The sequence below is a fragment of the Diprion similis genome, chromosome 8 (genome assembly GCF_021155765.1).
Source record: "Diprion similis isolate iyDipSimi1 chromosome 8, iyDipSimi1.1, whole genome shotgun sequence".
Taxonomy (NCBI): Eukaryota; Metazoa; Arthropoda; class Insecta; order Hymenoptera; family Diprionidae; genus Diprion; species Diprion similis.
In genome coordinates, this window is record NC_060112.1 from 12118977 (window position 1) to 12137536 (window position 18560).

At 34.8% G+C, this 18560-nt stretch overlaps 1 protein-coding gene across 1 annotated transcript in view; it reads right to left on the reverse strand.

The window, feature by feature from the left end:
* Nucleotides 1-18437, reverse strand: part of LOC124408753 (RNA-binding protein 24-like) — a 33944-nt gene extending 15507 nt beyond the window's left edge. The window contains exons 1-4 of the mRNA XM_046885913.1: nucleotides 17896-18437; nucleotides 12627-13039; nucleotides 10325-10451; nucleotides 3712-3772 (exon numbers count right to left, since the gene is read on the reverse strand). Coding sequence (XP_046741869.1) covers nucleotides 3712-3772; nucleotides 10325-10451; nucleotides 12627-12890 — 452 coding nt within the window. The 5' untranslated portion in view covers nucleotides 12891-13039; nucleotides 17896-18437. The remainder of the gene's footprint in view (nucleotides 1-3711; nucleotides 3773-10324; nucleotides 10452-12626; nucleotides 13040-17895) is intronic.
* Nucleotides 18438-18560: the final 123 nt, after the last annotated feature.

Sequence of the window (18560 nt, forward strand, 5' to 3'; positions counted from 1 at the left end):
GAAACTGTCCCTCGTATTATGACTTTGCTCTATAATCCACGGTACGTCACGTTTTCACGCACATATGTACATATAATATATATGGTGAACATGTATACATACATATATACATTATACATACGTACATGCATGCATACATACGTACCTATAATACCTGTATCGGCGACTATGTCTAGAAATGTTCAAAATTTGGAGCAACGTAATAATAGGAATAACAATAATAATAGTAATGATTTTTCACAAGTTTCTATGTCGTCTAAAAACAACCAAAGTCATCGGACAGATACGTATGTGTATACATATAATTATATAAATATATATATAAATCACCAAGAGTGGATAGAAAAATATTCGGAGTACTGAATTTGTTTTTTTTTTTTTTTTTTTTTTTTTCTTTTACGTTACGTCGACCTCGTTTCTATTTTCTACTTTCTCTCTATTTTCTTTTTTCTCGTCATTTGAATAATAGGTTTCTCAATTTTGTTGCTTGAAACGTTGCTGGTCGTTTTCTTTTTTCGTTACCATGTTCGTTACTTATCGATATGCAAGCAAAAATGCAAGTGTAAGAAAATGGAAGAAAATCAAATAACTAAAAATATAATAAAATTCATCCCGCAGGAAAAGTTAATCGCCCCGAAACTTACTGTATTGTACATTCGTATACATATACGATCGATATTGTTGCCCTATGGCGAGACAATGAAAAATTAATGCATGCTATTTTCGTGAGGACAATTACGCTCGGTTTCCCTAAAACCCGGTTACAAAAATTCGAACTTTTATTTTCACGAATACCAGGACAATTTATATACATATATATGTATAAAGCAGACCGACGATGAGAGAATTTTACTTCTTATATTGTCGATCAAAAATTTAACGGTTAATTATTTATTTTATTAACGGGATCATTTTTTCGCCAAGTTTTCCTCAAAATTATTTTCAATTTTTTTTTTTTTTTTTTTTTTTTTTATCGGATGCCCATAGTTACTGTCGATTTAATTCGGACGATCAATTATCGATCTTAGTTAGTGCATATAATGAAAATAATAACAATAACAATGCTAATGATAATAATAATGATATAACATAATATAATATAATACGAGGCGTCAGATGATGCGTGACGGAAAAACCACAGCGCGTTTTCAAGGGTAACCAAAAACCACCATTGCACATAACTTTGTCGAGTGATACCCGCCACCAGCAAACAAATAACATAAAGACCCATTTACTTACTCGTTTATATTTAACTACTCTTGAAACACACTCCGTAACAAAAACGCAAAAGAGATTTGAATATAAGAATTAACAATTAAAATATGTATATATATATATATATATATATATATATATATATGTGTGTATAAACGAATTATTAAGGACAGAGAGAAAGACAACGGTAAAAAAAAAAAAATACATGTAAATAAATTCTTCCAAGGAAAGAATCAAATTATTGTCATAAAAAATTAAACGTAAATTTCTGATGCCAAGAAGAACATATAAATGAAAATACTGAGAGAGAGAAAAATAAAAATGAAAAATATTTTCACGTATATCCATAATATACGTATATAGATCGCGGCTTGTGTAAATAACAAAACACAATACGTTATATTGATTGATGATTAATAGTTAATAATAACAATAATTGTTATCGTTACGTCTCTGCGAGTGATTGTTATATATCATACCATATTATACTACAACAATATATAATATACATATATGTGCATGTATATATATATATATATATATGTATATTGCATACTTGTTGTATATAATAATAGTGAAAGTATAATCAAAGTTCAAAAAAATAGAATAATTAAAAGAAAAGTAAAAAAAAAAAAAAAAAAAAAAACACAGATTGTAGAGAGAAAAAAAAAAGAAAAAAAGAAAAGAAAAGAAAAAGGAAAGACATTAACAAACAATTCAAATCTTCAACAACCGCAATCATATCATCACTGTCAAGAAAAAAAACACAACCAAATTGATCTTGGATTATTATTATATAAGATCGATATTGATAATTCGTACTCATGGTTCGGTTTTTTTTTTGCTCTTTCATATCACTGTCACTGCTCGAATTCTCAGTCTCTCTCCTTCTAATCCTTAAGGATAAGGACGCCGATTTCGGCCGTTTACGAGTGTGTAACTCCTGCATTCATGATTAGCAACTTCGGACTGCAGCGTCTCCCAATTAGTGGCACGCGTGCAGTCGAGGGGCTGAAACGTCATTTACATCTGCGGTTATACTGACTTACAATTAGTCAATATGGTAAGGATTGTTTGTTATTAGTGCGAACTTTCGTGAACAGGACAACATACATATTCTCACTCACGTCGCGTCGGCAACTTTTCAATTTTCAAAAATATCTAATTGATTTTTCACTGCGTGGGATCGGCCGTAGAAAAACGATTGTATCTTTGAATTATTATTTTTGTTCTTTTTTTTTTTAGTTAAGAAAACACACACACGATTCTTTGCTCTTTGTATTTTCACAATTGTTGTGTGAAATATGATATAATTTTTTACCCTTTTCTGTTTTTTTTTTTTTTTCACCCCGTAACATCTCTACGGAATTAAACGATTTCTATACGATCGTTCAGGTCAGATCGGAGAGCCTGGAATTTTTCAATATCTTTTATCGATATATCCTTCGCTTTGCAGAGTTTAACGCGAATTTTTTATTTATCGAATACAGCAGGCATTCAATGCCGATTATATTGTAACAGACATTCGCAGGACACTCAAATTTTCAGCCTGAACAGCAGGACTGATCAGGACTAGATACACGAAGAAGGACTAGATAAGGAAATTTGAGAAACCTGTCAGGGTATCCGATGTTCAAGTTTAGCAGCTTTTTGTGCAAGCAATTTTTTTTTTTTTTTTTTAAATAGAAATAATTTATGGAAATGAATTGACAGTACGGAGGAATTTAAAAAAATATATATAGGAATACGTTTTTTCACTCAAGCAGTATGGCGACGGAAGTTTGATAAAAAATCGTTAAAGCGTTTGACACGATGCTTGAAGCTTTTGGATTGAAAAAAGTGAATTTTTACTATCCCGAGCAAGGTCGGAAAAAGTGACTTGCAAATTTGAAATCGATTCCAAAAATTCGTGATTCGATATTAAAAAAGTTATTCGGATTCTTTTTAACTGGGAAAATTGATTTGATCCAAAATTTTTTTTTTTTCTCCTCATCTTTTATCGTCGATATTGCAATATTGAGTCAACGTCAAATACCCTTTCGCAGATTTCGGGAAAATGGTTAGAATTCGATTGGGTAAGGTAGAAAATATTAACTTGACAATGTCACTGCGTTGAGCTTCGTCGCTGTGTGAATTGGATTTTTGATTTTCTTTTCCTTTTTTCATCCATTTCTACTTCTTCTGTTTTTTCCGCTTCTTCTTTCATCATTAGAGCATAATTATTCAACTTTTCTCGATATGAAAACACTGATCGTAGCTCTATAAGTACAATAAAGACGTGATGAAGCAAAAGAATTCAGTTCTCGATTTGCACGAGGTATCAATTATTTCCAGCTGGTTACATCTAAGACGGGAGCCGCTAAAATGACCATTTAATTCACGATTTTGACAGATTTAAAGCTAGATTCCTGTAAAGTCTGATGATTTTTGTGTTTACAAAAACTATGTAAAGTGTATTATCACAGTTATTTTATGCAACTAGTGCAGAAAACTCACCCATATTGGCCAGGTAGAACCGTTGGATATCCTGCTCGAATTCCAGCAGCAAATGGAAACGCTGAAAAGATAACAAAGAAGAATGCATAAATAACGAGATTCAGTTTTCTATAAAAATTCCGTAAACTAATGTGTTAAATAAATCCTTGTAGAAAATTTTTTTCTCTCGATTAAAACATGATAATTGTTTCAAATTTTGGCTTTATTAGAATAAAAAAGAAATTACACTACTTATTTCGCTTGACGAAAGTCTGTACGAATTGTTTTTCTTTTTTCTTTTCCTGTTTCTTTTTCGTTCGATAAAGTTTTTGACAAATTTTTCTTAAAACGATATAATAAACAAAATTTGACCCATTTTAAAACCTCATAGGATATATATATATGTATATATTGCGTGTCTAACGGCATAAAAGGTCGTAAGCGTCACCTTACGGCCTTTTGTTTCTGAAAAAGACAAAAGGGCTTATACCTTTTTTTTTTGATCGTATCTATGCTTGAAACGTGAAAACGTGGTCAGAAATGTTGAAATTTATTAACAGTTTAATTACTGCATTGGTAGATACGACCTTCTGCTACTGATTCAACGATAAAAACCTATGTCGATTAATTCCATAAGCTCGTATCTGCCAAAAAATGTTTGTTTGTTTTTTATTTTTTTTTTTACTTTTTAGGTTTCAGTATAAATTCATTAACTAAAAAGAAAATGTTGGATCTGCAGGTAGATACGACCGTTTGGTCCTGATGGAAATTAGAAAAAATTATCTACTACGATAATTGCATAAAGGTGTAACCGGCAAAAATTATTATTATTATTCCTATTTTTTTTTTGGATAATTGACGTACAGAAAGTCGATATTCTTACTGCATATTGTTGTTAGTTTCAATTTTTAAGTTAGAGTGTCTGCAGAATAATAAAAATAAAAATTGCCGACTACCTACGTCATTCTGTTTTCATCTTCGAAAATCTTTTTACAGCATTTCTGAATTTCCACAGATTTCAACTTGTTTATGCATTTTAATAGTTTCTAGATCGATTGCAGGTAAAAGGAAAAAAAATGGTTCTTAAGACCTTCTGTTTTGATCTTTTTTTTTTTTTTATGGAAAAATTTACCTATCAACGGAAAAGACCTTTTATTCTTAGGTATATTTTCAAACGTTTGATTTTGATTGAATTGTACGTTTTGGTCAATTTAATTATGAACAGTAATAGTAAAAAAAAAATCATACGCCTTTTTGGTGCTAAAAATTGTATTTTTGGCGGTTACCACTTTATGCCATTAGACAGACGATATGACTGAAACGTGAATTCGCATTGAAAGTGTGCGCGAACGAAAGTTTCGTCCACCTTCAACAGCCACGCAGGTACAATTTCAGGCAAGCGATATTATACGAGAGACAGCATATGTGTATAAATATATAGAAACACACATATTCACAATACACACGATTTACACGCGAAAGATACGTGAAACCGATAAACTTATTGATGTACCCAATGGCACACGTTCCATACCTACATTATCTCACAAGAACGCATTACGACGCAATAACAAATGGCGCGATATACGCGGCTGCACACCGACTCGTCCTTTCAGCTTTATACTACGTATGCTTATTCCTACACATAAAAAACAATACGTCGAAAAGCACTTTCGCTTGGAGCTTGTTTTACTGATTCTTCGCGTATGCTGATGTAGATTGTCTCTACACTCGTATTAACGCCTGCTTTAAGCGCGTAAAATTTTACGCATATAGCTGTATACGAGGTACTTTAAATAAGTTGACATTACATTTCGAACCTATCACGAATTGACGCGACGTGCAGATATCGCAGCCTATTTTCGAGAGATTGCAATACTCCGTTAAAGATTTTCTAAAAAAAAAAAAAAATTTAAGAAGACGAATGTAAAATAATTATGGGCACTTTGAATTTTTTTTTTTTTTTTTTCTTATTGGTCAACCATTTTGATAAATCTTTGATCAAAGTTAGGTCGAAAAGTTACAATTTATTCCTTTTTTTTTTTGTATCGGTGTCAATAATTTTACTGCAGTAAATTATGAAGGATGTTTTGCATTTCTAAGATCGAAAGTTCTGTGAATAAAAACATAATAACAATCCAGATTTGAAAACATCTGGTCAGGTGTTACAATTCGACTTGTTCGGTTGCAAAATATTTTCAAAAAACGTGCCTAACATATATTTTCGAATTTTATGCAAAGAGTAAAAATAAAATTCCTGTCTTGAATTGAAAATCGTAAATCAAGGAAAAATTGAGTAATTTTCCACTGTCAAGTGCAAATAAAAATATTTAAACACGTTTTACGAAATTGGGAAAAGTTCAAAAATAAATATTTCACAAACTATGAAACGTTTGGGATTTCTCACGTGCGTTTCGAATCGTAATCATTGATATGTCAAATATCCAAGTCTCGCCGGTGATTTTTTGAAGGTCCATTCATTCAAAAAAGTTACATGCTCAAGAGATGGAAAACGAAATTGTAAACCAAAGAAACTTAAATGCGACTATTTTATTGACTTAAATCTGATCCCACAGTATCATTTATTTTCATTGACTTTTCAAAAATTTTCACAGCATTCTATATGATTTCTATAGATCTTATACGACCCTCAGTTATTTTCTGGATTTTGGGAATGACTGAAAATCGCCTGTAACGCTAGAAAATCATAGAAAATGAAAAGTAACATTGGAAATCATCGGAAACCATTGAATTCCAATTTCCGAGTGAACGGCCATCGCAATGAACATTCACCGATGAAGATATTTAGAGAGTATATAGACTGCAGGGATGCGAAACGGAGTGGCGGGGTAATCCCGGCTAAACTTGAGCGACTCGTCGCCAGGAGGGAACGGATTCGTGACAAAAAGACAAAGGCAAAGACGAGAGTCACGCATGCAGCGGGACGGCGACAAAAGGGGGTAAAAAAAAAAAAAAAAAAAAAAAAAATCCCGCGCATTTAGACCAATTTTAGACACACGGACGCAAAAATTTTGGCCGAACGCCACGCTCGTCGGCCATAGAAGCTGGTGACTGTTGGCTTATGCCATTAAGTGACTCACGTGGACTTCGGAGAGCGTCACCAGCCATCGTCGACTTGCCTGTGCTGCGCAGCATCCGATTATCATTGCTCTAAAAAATACCAGGCAAACTTGGCAAAAAGCGCTTAGAAACAGGCATATAAAGGGATGACATATTTTCGGCGTTTATATTATACGGTGAAACGTGACTTTCGGGATTAGCTTTAACCACTCAAAAATTTTTTAAGTAAAAATTTTGCCCAGAATTTTGTTTCTCGAGAGTTTTTTTAGGTGGCTGATCATGAATCTAAAGTCAAAATATGATCGTTTCTAAATCCAATATGGCTGATATAATATCACGGATGTAACATCGAAGCTTGATAGTCTTTTCGATAAAACATTTCTTCATCAAGTTGTTGATATCTCAGCTTGAGTTATTCGGTTTTGATCATATTCATTTCACAATCATTACCGTAAATAAGTTTGTTGACTTTGTAAAGCCTGCTGGTTCCTGTTTTGAGTTCTGGCCAGAAATTCAAACTCTTTCGTTGAGACTTTTCACTCCATGTGAATCTTCAATAATTTTTAAGTGACGCTACGACGTTCGTGGAGAAAACAAAATATGAAAATATATAAAATAAGTATACATGAATAATATATGAACTTCTTCTTTTCGGCATGATAAATTTATGCTACACATTCCATTTTGTATTACCGATAATGTATAGATCTGTACGTGAAAATTAATGCAAAAAAAGAGCGAGACCATTACGGTAAAAGCAATCAAATATTTTATCCTGAAAACCATATCGTTTAATCGGGAAAAAACGAAAGAAAACAGAAAGAGCGACTTACAAAAAAAGAAACAGATAATCGAAGTCAACAAATATGGAAGACGAGCAAACAAAAACACGACTGACGGGTGAAAAGGGAATGAGAATAAAGGTATTCGGCAGAGTTCGATGTAGCTTTATGTCACAATTCGGCTCTAACCGCGACTAGACGCTGACAAATTATCCATTAGACAGACTACGCGTGTCGGCGTGTCGGAAAAGTTTTTTCCCCAACCCGCGTCTCTCCCTGAATTCGAAACGTATGGTTAACGAGTGGGGGGTGGAAATTCGGAGGAAAATTGGTGATTATTGGTGCGTGCCCAATATTATTGATTTACGATGTCAAAAGTCGCGAGAACTTCGTCGTTTTACGCTGACGAGATCGAAGGTCGTGAAAAGGAAAATCTGAAAAGAATTTGCGAAAATGTCGTAGCCTTGTTTTAGCGCAAGGTATTTAATTTGGACTCTCTTCGAAAGTCATTTGATAAAACAATGACCTACATATAATTGAAGTATTTGAAAGAAGATTTTCAAATTCTCAAAATATTTGTGATTTCAAGAAATGTATAATTTTTTATTCACAGTCCTACAGAGAAGTTTTTTAGCCACTCAGGCCAAAGAACTGTTCCACATTGCAACGATGAAAGGACAAAACTCATTATTAAGAGTAAAATAGAATCTAACAAATTTGCAAAAAAATATTCGACGTCGAAACACGCTTTTATTTATTCCCGCTGAATTTCTTCGCGTATAAATTTCGTCAGATTGCGTATAATTGTGCAGAATAACGACGAGTGCTGAATTGCTTGGCCGCTGTTCAAAGCCGCAAAGATTTTCAAACAGATCGTGGTATTTCGGAGAAAAATTAAGGACTTAAGGAAATGCTTCCGTTGACCTGAGAATAAGAAAAACTCTAAATCTCCCGCCAGTTAGGCGTGGAAATGTTTATCCGGTTTGATTATATTTTTCATGGTCATAATTTTCCTCCTGTGGGTCAACGCCTGCCACGCTTCATGCGAAAGTCCAACTTCTACGCTTTTCGTGAAACTTCATGAAAAATTCAGCCACCAAAATCGATTCTCGTATAAGGCTGCTGACCACCGAGAAGCGTGCGATACGAACGCCGGTGTTTTCCAACGTTTTTGCCTTCGTCAACTTCCCAATGTCTCTTTTCCATCGGACAATAAATTGCATTCAGATTACTTGTTTGGTGCAAGAAAGAAAAACTTGGGGAACCGTAATATTGACCAATTATGGGAACGTCGAGTCACCTTCGAATTTCCAAACTTTCTTTTCATGCTGATTACTGGACAGTTTTTTTTTTTCGTCTTTCTACATTGCTTGAAGAAAAATCGAGCAATAATCAGAACGAATTTTTCATCAAAATTATACCCGTGAATTAAAATGAAGAATTTAAAAATACAAACGTCAAGTTCCTTCGCAATAATTGTTAAAAAGTAAGTATTTTATCATTTATACACAACAATCGTTAACGATTGTGTCGTGAGTGTAAAAATTCAAACCGTGGATCTATAACTGTTTTGAATTCTTCAACGAATGATTATTCAAAAATTTGTAGATGTTTACTTAAAGTCCTACATCCTTAGAAAAAAGCATGAATAGAATAATTATTAAAATTCTTGAAAAATTTACCCCAAAACACGAAAGAAATGTAATTTTTTTAAGAAAAGTGTTTGAAAAATCGCTCTTCATGCAAGAAACTTCTAGAAAAATAAAAATTTCACTTGCACGGTGGTAATTGTTTGAAAAAAAAATATCTTAAAGCGTTTAAATTAGGTCAGAAGTAAACTTGCGCTTAAACCGAAGTCATAAGTGTGGCTGAATATACAAGTTATCAGGTAATCAGTACGAATAACCACTGAGAAATAGTAGAGAAATTTTATTTTTATCAACCAGAATTCGACATTTTCTTACACGGAAGCGATTTTCAGCTTCACTCCGTAGTCTAGCTTGCCCTGATATCAGAAAATACCTGTAAAACTGTATATTACCTGCAACTTCGATCAGAGGTTTCTCCTACAACTAGTCAATTATTTAAAGAGTCCATCGAGACTAGCTGAGTCAACCTTCGCCGATCGCGAATGTAGCCGGTTTATTTAATCGACCGATATCGATGTCCGATAGATAATTGTTAGCAAGTAAAACAAGAAGAATTATATGTTTTGTTTTCGAAGAACCAAGAGTATTTTCAAGAATCCTGCGAGCACCTCTAACTTCTACGACAATCGTGTATAAATATAACGAATTTCGACAATTATCTTTTCCCTAATACATGAAACGCGAGAACTAAATTTTTGTCAATTTTTTGAAACCGATGTAACACGTATTTAAATTACTCAAAGAGCTGAGACAAATCGGATCAAAAATGGTTAAAAAAAAAAAAAAAAAAAAAAAAGGAAAAAGAAAAATAAGAAAATCCACATTCGTGGATTCGTTGAGAAAACAAATTAAGTAATAAGCATGTACCAATAATTAATTGCAATAAGCACCTTCGTTAAACGAAAGTTCTGACACTTGTTGCTGATAACGCAATAGCCTCTTTTTCTTTGTTTTTTATTACATTTTTTTTTTTTTTTTTTTGTTCCTTCTTGTCATTTAGAACAGAATTTTGGAGCAAAATATTAGAGGATTTTTATACGACTTTGTAATCTTTCATCAATCACTTGAGACTGTTCCTAATAGACTCGATATTCATGAATAGATTATTTGATTATCACTCACTCGCTTGGAGATTTCCCCTGGGTTTGGCGCCGAGGATCGCCAGGTTCACGTTTGCTTTTCGTCCGTCGATTATGGGGTTTGGATCCTTGCAAGCTCGTTCTGCCGCCGGTCTGTCACCCATTATAACCTGCGTTTGAACAATTTTTACATCAGCGATTGCAGTTTCCACAGTTGGATATTAATTAACTGAACATTAAGCTGCCTGCAATTGTGTTACGCATATGAATAAATGTTTTTTTAATAAACATTTTCGTTAAAGAATAAAATATTGCTTGATATTCTATACCATTGTTAAAACAATTGAATGTAGTCTGCGATACTTATGCACACTGTTAAAAAATTCCTACATTATATTGAAAGTTTTATGCGAATAAATTTACTATACAATATAGAGTAAATGAAAATTATTTTTAGTGGATTTTTATATATATTTTCTTACAATAAAACATTTTTATCGCAAATTTAAGGCAAATACATGGTAATTTACGTCGCTACATAGAATTTGTAATTTTGCAAGCTGATTTCGTAATTTTCACAACTCTTTTGTAGAGTAAATTGTGTGGGAAAATTCACAATCATTTTTGACAGTGTAGACAGGATTTAGACCCCTTTAGCCGCGTTTATGGTATACCGGAAATGATATCCTTGAGGATAAAAAGCGGAGGACTCTCGATTACCATATTATCTGTAACGCAAGCGAGTTGTTCGCAAGCGGCGTCTTATCCAGCACAAAAAGCGTAAAAGTGGAATTCTGTATCTCTGTATACATGAATAAGTGGTTTCAAATTAGCATTGCACAGTTGTCGCTTGTTTTAACAGCTGTTTAGGCGTTACCGCGGCTGCGAAACTCGACATTTGGAAAGCAACCCACATAACAGCATATATTCAACAGCCGCCGGGGAAGAACTTTGGTATCGATTCTATCGAACGGAACTATTAATGATTAAATAAGAAAAAAAAAATGACGTAAATATCGAAGTATCGGTCCATTGTTTATTTTTTATTTGTTGTCAGTTCTGGAAATAGTTTCGCGCACATTTTATACATATAGATAGGTATATGCTATCACAGTAGATTGAATTTTATCGAATATATTTTGTACTCGAATTATCTACGTAGAATCTATGAAACTTGTGTATTCGTGAATGTATTCCATTACATATTATATCTTCATATAATATGCGAACGATAATGAAATTTTACTTGATAAAAACCTGACTAAATCACCAAAGTTAGAGTTTAAACTGTTTAAATAGGTTGTTAAAAATTCGAAATTGGTGAAAAAATTGCAACGATTAACTCGAATACTCTTTTCTTGATAGAAGACTCTCTTAGCTTTTGCTGCAGTCACCGAAATTCATTTGGCAAAAATTTAAAGTTTCTAAATTTTATTGTACAGTCAATGAGACATTTTGAGATTATTTTTTGGTGAATTCCATGAGTTAGAGGGAATTATTAAAAGTGCTTTTGCAACGATCCTGATTTATGCGCGTGTAAAATAAAACCAATGAGAATATAATTGGGGTAGTATAGATACATCCCTTGTATTTTAGAGAAAAGTAAAACAAACGTGACTTAGTGTCTAGGTAGATTATAATCTCGGGAGTGAAGCCGTAAATGTGATAATACGCTAGATCGCGTAACTGTTCAGACTCAACGACAGTATATTATACGGATACAACGCGAAGAGAGACGAACCACCTGGATAAAGGAGATTTAAACCTGCGCCAATTGTATCGTTTTGATTCTGTGTATTTCAAAATATTTCCAGCTTTGTAAGTGAAAAGTTGATAAAAAAAAAAAAAAAAGAAGAGTTTATTAAACTGACAAATTTCACACAATGTATTTCTTCAAGGCTGAAAATATTTTCAAAACATTCAGAAATCGAAAATAAATTTGTGGCATAGTTTTTGGTATGCTTTGAAAAATATCCTCAGATTCATAAAATACAAAATAAAAAATTATATTTCGAAAAGCCAACCCCTCAAAATTTATTCTAAAATAAATTCTGATCTTATTGTTGACTTCCAATATTACCCCTGATTTTTAACGATTTCTGCCGTTTTAGTAGGTTTTCACTGATTTTCGAATTACACTATAGAATCACAAAAAAATCACTGAGAATCACCTGAAACACTGATAAGTTAGAAATCACTAAAATGTTAACCCACGATTTCCAATGATTTCATTGTTCACGATTCAAAGAATATTTCATCCGTACAACAATTCCGTTGATCAACAATTCCTCTCCTAATTTACTTTTTTTTTTTCAAAAAAATCTCAATTCCCGATGAATACTCACAAAACCATAACCTCTGCTTTTCCCCGTCTGTCTATCGGTGATGACGACGGCCTCTTCGATGTCGCCGTAGACGTTGAAATGTTCCCTCAAACTTTTGTCGGTGGTGTGATAAGGCAGTCCTCCGACGAAGAGTTTCGTCCATGTCGTGTCTTTTTGCTGCGGCGTTACTCCGGCCAATGCACCCAATCCTGATACCAATTCTTCCGGTCCCGGGGCACCAACCGCCCCAACGGCACCAAGGCCAGCTGCTCCAGGCATCAACATTCTCAAAATTTTGAAAGTTTTTTTCTTAAACTTATTTCACAAGAAATTCCTCCCCGTATTTTCTTCTTTTTTCTTTCTTTATTTATTTATGCTTCTTCTTAGCGTATATTAATATCACAGACAATTGGGCACGTAGCACGGAATGATTTCTGTAACAGAAATAATTACAAACTTTTCAAATAATTAATATTCTTTGCAAAGTCTGTTACCGCCTTGTAGAGACGAGACAGAATGCAACTTTTTGCAAATAATTTCTCAATTTTCATTGACTCCATAGCAAAACGTACTTACTCAATCGAATAAAAATTTCTCGATCTAATTTGGCGGTGTAAAAAAATTTAAGAATAAGAATATTGAGTTTTCAAGGGTTTCAAAGAAACAGAACGCATTATGCATTTCTTTCTGTTCAACGCTGCCTCTTGTTCTGTAGATTACAAAGAAACGAAAGACGGAAATCTCGATCCTTTGAAAAATTTATCATGCCTATAAAAGCCTCTTGAGTCGGGACCAAATTTCGAAAATCTATAATTTTATTGTATTCCGTTCTATCTTTTACCTTTCTTTTCTAATTTGCCTCATCCCGGATGCCCGCCAATTTTTTCAAAAATAAATAACCACTCGCCTCGGCCGTCAATGCGTAAAAATTAATAGTGAAAATAACTGTGCGAAATACGGTCGAGATTTCTAGCGCTGCTTTCGGACAATAATTTTATACCCAGTTGGCGAATTCTGGATCTATATTTACCGCTGCACGTGCCCCTAATATAATATGTATAGCTCAACTTTAACTCCTCGTTCCCCAGACTCGTGTGCATACATATAGTATGTATGTGTAACGTGTAACGCGTGCGATTCTCAATAATTACTCAACGATTCGCAACGCAATTTGTATCACACGCTACAGGTTCGAATTTCAAAATTCGCTCCATCAAACCCACGTTTCAATAATGAATAGAAACAGAATAAAATAGAAACAGAATTTCGGCGTCTGAATTATTTCGAAATTTAAGACCAACATCTCAAACCTGCGAAAAAGAAGTCAAAATTTATGGCGAATACAAAAGTTTTCGGCTTTTTGTGGCACGTATGTATCGAAAACGTGAAATCATCAACGAATCACGTATTATACTTACACGTAATAATATTAAAATTATGAATTATGAAATTAGGTACGAAGTGCTTCAGCGTTGAAAAATATCAGCAAAAAAGAATTTTTTTTTATACACTAACAACGTAATGTATGCACAAGTAAATTCGAATTAGATTATATTCATACAGAGAATGTTTGAAAGATGGAAAATTAACGTATTTAGTTACACATGCTAAACTTAAATTTAAGACAGCAATTACTGGGCGTCTCATGTTATGAATAAAAATTAGATTCTTGCAATGGATAAAATGACTTTGTTTAAAGCTACAAACATTTATAATAACTTCCTCAAGCGAAAACTTTCCAGTAAGAAAAGACTCGGTTTACGTACATACATTGTACTGCAAGACTCGAGTTTTAATTCTCTATTGAAGAAAAAAGAGTTTATTTAAGATTATTATTTTTCATAACGAAGAGTTTTTACGCAGCTGTTAGAATTTTATCAATATATTCTCCCCGTGTCCTGGATACTGCGATCGAAAAAAAAAAAAAAAAAAAATTTGCATGTACAGGAAGAATCGATGGCGTAATTCAAGCTGCACCTCCGTCCGGAAGCGTTTACTCGAAATTTATAAACCCGTAAGTCTAGTTTTGAAGGGTCGTTTAGGCGAAGATGAACATGAGTGCTTTGCAGACTTTACAAGCGTTCCACGTATGCGAGGAAAAAATTAGATGAAAATGAAATTAGAATGTGAAACAATAGGCATTATTTTTCCCTCCACATAAGAAGTGCGAATTAGGAACTCTGTGATTTCGCCATAATTTTTCCTAGGCTGTAAATATTTCTTCAAGTATTATAGTCGCTTTTCGAATTCTCTATGAATTTGTTTGAGTATCGTCGTCTTGCAGCGCTAGAAACTCGTTTACGCAATAAAAAACATACGAGTTTGTAGAAGGATAATGACTGGCGAATTTTCAGAAGCAAGAGAACCAAACAATTTTTGAATAAACGTTCAACGTCCTCGTTTACATCCATCAAAAATCAGATAACATTATTCAGCTCCAGTTTAACTATTCTACTATTTCATCGCAAGTTTTTGACCAGATTTATTCTAATTTTGAAAAAGATTAGAGTTTTCGAACCCCCGAGATTTTTTTCCAATCCACGACCTTGTGATCCTTGAAGAGATTACTTTTAAGGTTTTTCAAAATACGTATATCGATTATTATCAAAAATATAATGAATTCACGGCTGGTAAAAGTAATCAGAAAAGTAAATTTCAAACTTGAAGAAACTCTTTCGAAAGTGACTGAGCAGAGTTAATTATTGTACGATAATTGGACAAAAAGTGTTATTCATATTCCTATTTCCAATCACGTCGCTGTAACCGGGTTTTCCTCGTTTTTCAGGTATTTTTCCGAATTTCGAAAATTGATCACAGTACACGATACATAGTAAATGACATGCAAGTGAACAATAAATCTGATTTACATATTTATTGTCTTCTCGGCCGAAACATTTTGATACAAAAACAATGAACAATGTATGTGATCACTGTTGATTGTCCACAATCAATCGGAAGCTGATTTTCTGTTCTAAACCTATCCAAAAAAAATCTGGTCTATAAGTGGATACAACTTGTGAAAAAAATTATGCAACCAAATTTTTTATATTCTAAAAACAATTACGAGCGAAAAATTAATTCAAGTGACTATTTCCTGAAAAAATTGACAACGAGTAACTCCGTTAAAAAAAAGTAACCAACAGTAAGAAAACTGACTGTCCTTCAGGTACCCTGAAAATTGTAAAACTCGGTGCATTTACGAGGTTGCAGGGGAGTTTCGAGTTCAGAACAGGACCATAAACTGGTCGCCCGTTCCAACGGTACTTTTCGAAATACTCTTTGTCTACCCTTAGCGCTCAGGCTTCGCTCACATACAGAAGAAAACGTCCGTTACACTGCGTCCTGCAGGTATAACGCTGTTTTGCAATGCAGAGCCAGAGATGAAGGGAGGGTGGGAGGAAGGGAGGAAGGGAGGAAGGGAGGAAATGGGGGGAGAACCTCTCATTGTAGCGGCGGCACGAGTATTCGCCACGGCTCGGGGCCCCAGGAAGGGTACGACGGGCCCTACGGCCCAGAATTCTCCCCTGCTCTGTTCCACCACCCCATTCGAATCCCCGAACGGCAGCTGCAGAACCGGTGCACACTGTGTATAATCATACATGTATTGTGTAGTGTCGTAGTACTGGATAAAAGCCCTCGGTGGATTTCTCATCGAATACCTTCTATGTACCAGCCATACGCGACGATATACGAGAAGCGCTGCGCTATCGTAAGTACCTTCCTACCTGACTATTACCGTGAAAACTTTTGCTCGAGGAAAATCAACCGCTTTATCAGAGGACGAAAACACCGCGACTTTAAGAAGGAGAAATTAGACTAAGAAGAAACTGTCTACCGACACTAAGGGTTAAGACAAGGGGGTCGATTACTTAAGAAGGTCATAAGTTCACACAGTGCTTGTGGTAATCGAACGATGGATGACTGGATAGTCGTTGAAATAACCAGAAATCAATTTAGGTATTACCAAATCGTTGGAAGCCATTGCAAATGATTTGTAATCGTTTGATAACGCTCAAGAAATCGCATTGAAATCGTTGTGAGTTTTGCACCTGGACGATAGATGATTTTAATTCGTTAATATTCTATTGATTTCTACCTTGTCATGAGCTTTCGTGTGATTCTATCTAATCCGGAAATCATTGGATAACCGCTTGGAACCCTCAGAAATCAATTAAAATCACATGATCCGGTAGACATCGATAGAAAACACTAGAAATGATTGGGTATGAATTGAAACCATTCATTCAATTTTCTAACGAATGGGCTCGTTGGGGTTGAAAACTCGTACGGAATTCATCACTTATTTTCTATTATACTAAAGGATTACGATGAACCCGTTCAACTATGTCTTGAAAAAGCTGTTACGAATTACAGAAACGAGATTTCGTAACTACATGCTCGTTTCTACTTGAAGCTGAATTAATTCGGGGCGATACACGCGATTTCAAGTAATTCCACATCCTTTAATTAGGCATCTAGATTTGATTAGCTACAACGAGTTCACAAAATTCACCAAATTCCAGAGTGATTTTAAATATTGTCTATAGCTTATTGATTTCAATCGATTGGAAATATATTCTGTTACACAATTTCGAATCTCATCCACCGATTTTGAATATTTCCCGCCGATTTCACACGGAATAATCACCAAGTTTGTATTACATAGTTTTTTGATTCTACGTCGAGCCTGGCCGAGAATAAGAAGAAAACGAGGCGAAATTAAAGGCTGACGAGAGGAGAAAACAGATGTTTGCAAGCGTTGGGCTGCCACAGCAGTCCTGACGGGTTGGTAATGTGCCGAGAAACTAACACTATTTATACAATCAAGGCTGAGTGGGCGCGAGGTGGTGAACGAAAAATCTACCGAGCGATGCAAGCCGGCCAAAATTCGTCTAGACGATCAGGTCGAATGGAACAAGCGAGTTTGGAAATCGAGTTGGTATCGTGACGATGATTTTGTAGACAGCGGTCGACGGCAGATATTACCGGCGCGAATCCGACCGGATGGCGGTTCTATTTTTGAAACTTTGTAGCCACATCCAAGGATGTGTCGAATACGATTTCGGCTCTTCAGCGCGCCTGAGAAACGCCGATTTCCTCGATCTTCTGCAGTCTTCGATGTTCGTTTTACGATTCTGAAGTCGCGGATTTCGCGATTTTCGAGACGAGCCGGTATTTAAATTCATATCCGCGCGTCGATCGGCAGATCGGTCTGATTGCGAGGGAAATTAAGAGATAAACGATGTAAAATCTGAGGTACATTCACTGTCAATTGTTGAATATCACTCACCTTTTTCTTCGACGAGTTGCGAGTTGAAACAGTCAGCCAAATTCGAGAGAATATAACAACAATGTAGAAAATGAAAGGAAAATAGAATCGGTAGAGGGTAAGAGAAACGGAAACAACACAGGGCTGAGTAAGTAAGTAATCCCCACACACACAACAATCGAGGCCGAGTATCGAAGACGCACGGTTTCAGGATCACGATTCAACAACAATATTTACGTTTGTAAATAATAATTATACTAGTATACAACGAATTGCGACGGTCCTGGCAGATTATAAGGCGTGCATTTATTATATCTTGGCGATATGGGTATGTACACGGTGGTTGTTGCCGATTTTACTATTTTTATTTAAGTTTTTTTTTAAATTTAATTTATTTATTTAAGATGAAAAAATCACGTTTTTCACCGGCTTTGCTTTCGCCCAGTTTTTTTAACACCGACAGACGAACTAACGCCGTTTACTATTGTGTCTAGAACGTACAACAAACAACAACGCGCGACACGGTCGAGCGTCCACGTGCGAGTGCGAACAATTTTCTGGCCAGGCTTACCCGACGCTTCGGTTTTACGCTCAGAGAACTCTGTGCGCGTCTCGGCCAGCGGCGTAGCTATTACAAGATTCGCCAGCGCCGCCGGAAAATCTCCAAACTTCACCATTGAGGGAAA